This window comes from Palaemon carinicauda, chromosome 22 (genome assembly GCF_036898095.1).
Source record: "Palaemon carinicauda isolate YSFRI2023 chromosome 22, ASM3689809v2, whole genome shotgun sequence".
NCBI classification, from domain to species: domain Eukaryota; kingdom Metazoa; phylum Arthropoda; class Malacostraca; order Decapoda; family Palaemonidae; genus Palaemon; species Palaemon carinicauda.
Genome location: NC_090746.1, coordinates 115,494,199 through 115,501,062, shown reverse-complemented (window position 1 = coordinate 115,501,062; position 6,864 = coordinate 115,494,199). Strand labels below are relative to the sequence as shown.

General features: G+C 36.0%; 1 protein-coding gene across 1 annotated transcript in view; it reads left to right on the top strand.

The window, feature by feature from the left end:
- Positions 1–570: 570 nt before the first annotated feature.
- The window catches only part of LOC137616708 (monocyte to macrophage differentiation factor 2), a 65,093-nt gene continuing 58,799 nt past the window's right edge, over positions 571–6,864 (top strand). The window contains exons 1-4 of the mRNA XM_068346703.1: positions 571–719; positions 3,337–3,424; positions 5,742–5,899; positions 6,414–6,536. Coding sequence (XP_068202804.1) covers positions 679–719; positions 3,337–3,424; positions 5,742–5,899; positions 6,414–6,536 — 410 coding nt within the window. The 5' untranslated portion in view covers positions 571–678. The remainder of the gene's footprint in view (positions 720–3,336; positions 3,425–5,741; positions 5,900–6,413; positions 6,537–6,864) is intronic.

The window sequence follows — 6,864 nt, the reverse complement described above, 5'->3', positions numbered from 1 at the left end:
TTTTTAGAAAAATAAAAACTTTCTTTCCACTTGGTAATGTTCAAAACAAATTAAACAACTCAAAAGTTCTTGTACTATTAAAATAAAATAATTTTCTTTTGATGGGAAAAGCTTAACAAAACTTAATTACTTCTTGGTAAGGAACAGATTTTATTTCTGAGTTTAGGGCTCACATAGTAATTCATTTACCAACTCTTCCTCATGTTCATCACTCTCTTCCTGTTTATAATTGTATATTGAGGAGTCAAAATTAAGCATAGCCCTACTGGGCTCAAAAGATACACAACATTTTCCATGTAAGTCAAGGCTTGTTTTTATTCTTAGAATTGATGTTAATAACTCTAGTTGGTTTTCACTGATGTAACACGCGTTACGTTCTACAAGGACATTACTTATTGGGAGACTATAGGCTTTTAAAGCAAATTCTGCTAGATCCCTAAGCACAAATTCTCCTCCAGCATCTTTCACTGTATTTGCAATGGCCCAAAACATTGTAATTTTTTGTAGCAGGCAGCCATAAAAAGTAGCCCAAATCCGCTACTTGTAGCCCAACTGGCAACACTGGCTGACACTCGAGTCCCGACTTTGTTTACTCTATTCCTTGTCTCTGATTAGGGTACTAATTCAGTTCTTTTCATTATGTATGCCTGACGAAACGTATATCTTGAGGGTGTGAAAATGGCAGATCCTGTAGTGAAGGCTCAACCGGCGGAAAAAATGTAAGAATTGGATGTGAATGTTTGCTTCTTAAAACTGTAGACGTAAAGTTAAAGTTAAGTTGTCCGGTTTCAGTTCCAGTTTCATCAAAATAGATACTCACCAGAACGTCAGACTGGCAAGCCCAAACCCCCCCCCCCCCCCACTGTGGTGCCAACCATAGCAGTGGCCTCTCCAGTAAACAGCTTAAACTCACGGTCCTGGACGGGGATCGATCTGCTGCCATGCGAATGCTAGGCCAACGCATTACCGTTGTACTGTCCCTTTTTCCTCTCCTCACTGGGCTATTTTCCCTGTTGGAGCCCCAGACCCCCCCCCCCCCACTGTGGTGCCAACCATAGCAGTGGCCTCTCCAGTAAACAGCTTAAACTCACGGTCCTGGACGGGGATCGATCTGCTGCCATGCGAATGCTAGGCGAACGCATTACCGTTGTACTGTCCCTTTTTCCTCTCCTCACTGGGCTATTTTCCCTGTTGGAGCCCCTTGGCTTATAGTATCCTGCTTTTCCAACTAGGGTTGTAGCTTAGCAAGCAATGATAATGATGATTGTCCTGTCTTAGGCTATTAGCTACCGATAAAGTACTGTATGCACAAAAGTAAATTATTTTGGGGTTAGGTTAACGTAGGCTGTAGCTTATTCTAGATTGATTAGGTTTATATAGCTTATAAGTTTGATGTATCGCTCGCTTGCGACAACAACGTCATAACTCGATAAAATGTATTTTTGAGTTATCCGTATAGACATGTTCATCTTCAAATGCTGATTCTTTTGTCAAAAGTGTCATAATTGTAGCTAAAAAATTGATCGCTTGAGGCGCTAAATGTCCTAACGACATACATTAATATGAGAGTGTTTCAATTAATTAAAATGGCTCTCCTGAAAAATAGCTATTTTTGAGTTATGACGACATCGCAAACGAGCGGTATAAGGACCTACGGTATAAATCATCTTGAGAGTAATGCTTAGGAAGAGTGTGAGGAAATTTATAACAATAGCGGTTGGAAAAGCCGTGAAAGAGAAAAAAAAAATGTTCCTGTTATATGTATTGTATCCTAATTTAACCATCTAAAATTTCCCAATTAATAGCCATCGTAGCAGATGACATGATTTAACTAAAATTAAGGGACTTGGTCCTAATCAGACTGAAGTGCTTTTAAGATCCGTACCATCAATCTAATAATGTAGAATTGAATAATTCAATTCTTTTGGTAAATCGTCACCTGTTTACCACCACAGGTAAGCTGATCCATCCCATTCCCCCTAAACCAGCCTAAGATGCCGATTCTTTACTCACTGTAGCTATTGAACCCTAATGATCCTTGCCTAACTATAGTCATTTTTTTTTAGCGAGGCAGATTTGCACCGATTCGCAGCGGTGCCCTTTTAGCTCGGAAAAGTTTCCTGATCGCTGATTGGTTGGAGAAGATAATTCTAACCAATCAGATAATGGGAAATGTTTCCGAGCTAAAAGGGCACTGCTGTGAGTCAGTGCATATGCGCCTCATTAAGAAAAATTGAGTATAGATCTACTGTACATGCACCATATTCCACCTCATAGAATACCCAGGTATCTTTGAACGGTGCACGTGTAAAGTTACGCTTTTTTTTTTAACATGCTAGAAGAGATGTTACTTTACCTGTTAAGCCCCTCAGTCATGGTAATGCCCACCATCTTGTCTAAAGTTCAGTTAGAGGAAAGTAGGACTATGAAGCGTTAAGTAGGTAATGAATGGAGAAGTATTGTTTAAAAAGGTCATGATAGAGACGACTGGCAAAATCTTATCGAGGCCCGTTGCATCAGTAGGCTAGGACGTGATGAGGATGATGATGTATCACATATGAAATAAGCCTTTCACAAATAATATTCTGATAAAAAGCAATAGTCCTTAATCAACTTTACTATCAACTTTGGGGAAAATCATTACAGCACTATTGAAAGCATAGGCTCTATTTGTTTTAACGTCACCTATGTAATTAAAGGCTAGCAAAATTTTATGTGGCAAACATTGAAATAGTTTAGTTATGAAATGCACATGTATATAATGTACTGTAAATACAAAAACTCTAATGATTGATATAATTACTCTTCAGACTCTGAAATAATGTACAGTAATTGATTTATATTAATAGTCAATCATGAATATATATCATACGTAAAACCATTATTCATAATATAATGAAGACAATAATACTACTGTATGTATGCATATTGACGAGGGACCGGAGTCCTTATATAGGAAGCTGTCTTCTAAGTAATTAGAGGGTAAGGCACAATTATGTAATTATTTATGATTTGATTAATATGTGGGGTAAGGTAAAGTGATGTTATTAATTCTAGTTCTGTAGTATAGCACATTGTTACTAGTATTTATAGCTCTAGCAATTAAAAATTACTAGTTGACAAAACTGAAAATAAAGGGCTAAAAGAGGCAAGTACTAGCAGTAAAGTTATTGCTAGGTCAAACACATCCTAAGTTGGGTTAGGTAGCATACGGTGCTTTAGGATAGGTTTGAAAGAGAGGGGGGAAAAGGTTTTGAAGATTTACATATCTCATTTGTTTCTGTGTTTTCCATTATTTTTAGCATACATGATTTATTTTCTTTTTTCTCTCAACAGGTCGGCATGGATGAATTCAATTGCTTTAGGTCGCGCGGCTTACCAGCCAACCAATGTGGAACATTGGGCCAACATGGTGACTCATGGGGTAAAGTCCTTAATTATGTTCTTTTTAGCTTAGTTGTTGTGGATTAATTGGCCTTTTTGGTAAAGGGTATTAGTGCATTGCTGTTTCAAGAGGGAGGAATTGAGTAAACATTGAGAAAGTGATTTCTTTTGTTTTAATATATTTTTGAAAAATGCGCATTGATTACCAAAGCATTATAAGCACTTTACAGTGGAACGTTTGTGATAAAATAGATCACAAATATGTATTACTATGTACATTGGTGGTTTCAGATATATTGGTAAGAGTTATTAGCTAAGAAAAAAGGGATTTTGACGAAGGAGAAATCTATTTCTGGGCAAGGAACCTGTGTCACTCAGTGAAATGCTCCTTAAAGCACTATTTCAAAGGTATAAATACTGCTAAATATACCAGAGAAACATTTCACGGAGCGACACAGGTTGAGCCCAGAAATATGATTTCACGGAGCGACACAGGTTGAGCCCAGAAATATGATTTCACGGAGCGACACAGGTTGAGCCCAGAAATATGATTTTTATATCCTAAGGGTTTTTTTTTTACACCAATCAAAGCAGACATGAGCAATGATTCACTCCAGCGATCATGAATCCATGTGGATGGTAAGTGCTCATCTCAAAGGTCAAAATTATTTAATGTTATTAAAACCGTAATTTATTTTATCACAAATCCATACTGTATATCATACTGTGCCTGAGATGCAATTTATATTGGAGGGTGAGAAGATGAGAATCCTATATTTCTTGCGAGAGTCCAATAAATCCAAGGGAGACCTTGGCAACTTAGGGAGTTGAATATCAAGACTCAGTTAATCCCTGATGGATCACTTTTATCATATGGATAGTTAGAAAGCATAACAAGATATTTGTAGGCAGTGAATTTTCAAAATTGTAGGCATCAACTACCATACCCATTCAAGTGAAACATAGATTTGCATAACCCAATAGGCCATTTCTTTTTAACCCTTTTACCCCCAGGCTTTTTGGAAATTTCCAACCCTTAACCCCCAAGGGGTTACTTTTTTCCCAGCACATTTTGGTGTATATTTCTTTTAAATTGCTCTAACAGCCTTAATTTTTGTCATAGAGAGGTCAAGTTGGTCTCATTCTCTTGGAAAATATCTGAATTTTCTCAAAAAATTATCAAAAATATGAAAAAAATAATTTTTATTGCATTTTTTTGCAAGGACGTACCGGTACGTCCATGGGGGGTAAAGGGATGGCTTTTGTGAAACGTACCAGTACGTCCTTTGGGGGTAAAAGGGTTAATATGTCTTCAGAACAAATGTTTGAGGTCAGCACTTTGAGAATTTTAAATTTGAACTTGGCTTTCTGGCAAAAAAAGTGTTTTATACCTAATTATTCTGGACAAAATTTCCTCATTGATCCATCTCTTGAGTTTAGTATGCACAGTGTATACTTGGCTTCATTCAATATTTAAGTTGTAATGCTAGCAACTGTTTTGCAGGAGGACCATTTCCTCATTGAGGTCAGTGTTCATGGCAGTAAAATAATTATCTACTTGTTTATTCATAGGTTAACCCTTTTACCCCCAAAGGACGTACTGGTACGTTTCACAAAAGCCATCCCTTTACCCCCATGGACGTACCGGTACGTCCTTGCAAAAAAATGCTATAAAATTTTTTTTTTTTCATATTTTTGATAATTTTTTGAGAAAATTCAGGCATTTTCCAAGAGAATGAGACCAACCTGACCTCTCTATGACAAAAGTTAAGGCTTTTGGAGCAATTTAAAAAATATATACTGCAAAATGTGCTGGGAAAAAAATAACCCCCTGGGGGTTAAGCGTTGGAAATTTCCAAATAGCCTCGGGGTAAAAGGGTTAACTGGTGATTGTTTTACATACCAGATGCCAGGTCTTTTCTTTAGTGTGTAGTGTAATGCTCTATGTTGCAAGACAGTCTAAGGAGTAGGTCTACTGTTGATATAAGTGATAAAAAACCTGAAGTTTTATCGTCAAAATTTTAAGAGAAATAGAATCTGATTGAGAAGATGAGAAAGAAAAAGATTTTATGGTATTTAGTTTTACTACAGCTGACTTTTCATGTAGCAATTTCTAAATTAAATTAAAGAAAAATTATAAAATCTTGTGAACACTACAAGGAATAAGTGGATGATCAGGTTCATTTCCTTTAATCAAAGCAGAAATAGGTAATGCAATTAGATAAAATGTTGAGAAATTACCGAAGAACTATTTTTTTCAAGAATTTAAAATACAGTACAGTATTAAAGCCAGGGATGTAAGATTTTGAAATTTATATTATTCATATTTTGAACTTATGTTTCTGTTTAATTTACAGGTGTTTGTATTGCCTGCTGTGTATGGAGCTGTAATGATGGTAATGGCTAGCCGTTCAGATCTGCACCAGTTAGCGGCAACAATTTATGGAGTAGGATTAGCAGGACTCTTTAGTGTTTCAACTATCTTCCATATTGTCTTTTATGTTGGGTATTATAAGTAAGTTCAGTTGGTTATTTATGGATTCAAGTGTTAAATGATCATTATGCTTTGATTTCATAGTGAACATGTATGAGAATTTGCTGTACATAGTCTTTACTAAAGGTATAAAATACTGACGAGAAATTCTTTTGCTATCTGAAAATTAAAAGCAATATAAAGACGATTTGTTCCGACACAATAACAAACCCTTGTACTATACATAGAAGATAACAGCGCAAGCTGAAACATTGCTATAAAAACTTTTAATGGGGTGTTACCAGTGGAAAGCGAGAAAGGTCCTCCACCCCGCTCAATCACAATAACCCCACTTATGAAAATTTTAGTGAATGTTTATTTCATGGCTTTACTCTTGGAGAAGGACCATATTTAGTGTTTTCTTGGATGCAGAATTTTATTTTGATTACTACAGTATATTAAAGTTGCCTCTATCAATATTTCTAATACAGTACAATATATTAATTTTCCATAAAGTTCATGATAACATTCTGCTAATATAAACTCCTTTTTGCAGGAACTTGAAAGAAGTATTACATCGAAGTGATCGTGCAATGATATATGTTTTTATTGCCAGTTCATATACCCCTTGGCTTCTTCTTAGGCCTCTTCCACTTGATTCTTGGACTCTCCATCTCAGGTTAGTTGTATTATTATGTAGTTTATTATGTGAATAAGAAATATTGTATGTGAGTGATGAAAATATAGTGTGCTAATAGCATGGTATGTTAACCCTTTTACCCCCAGGCTCTTTGGAAATTTCCAACCCTTAACCCCCAGGGGGTTATTTTTTTCCCAGCACATTTTGCAGTATATTTTTTTTAATTGCTCTAACAGCCTTAATTTTTTTCATAGAGAGGTCAGGCTGGTCTCATTCTCTTGGAAAATGCCCGAATGTTTTCAAAAAATTATCAAAAATATGAAAAAAAAAAATTATAGCATTTTTTTGCAAGGACGTACCAGTACGT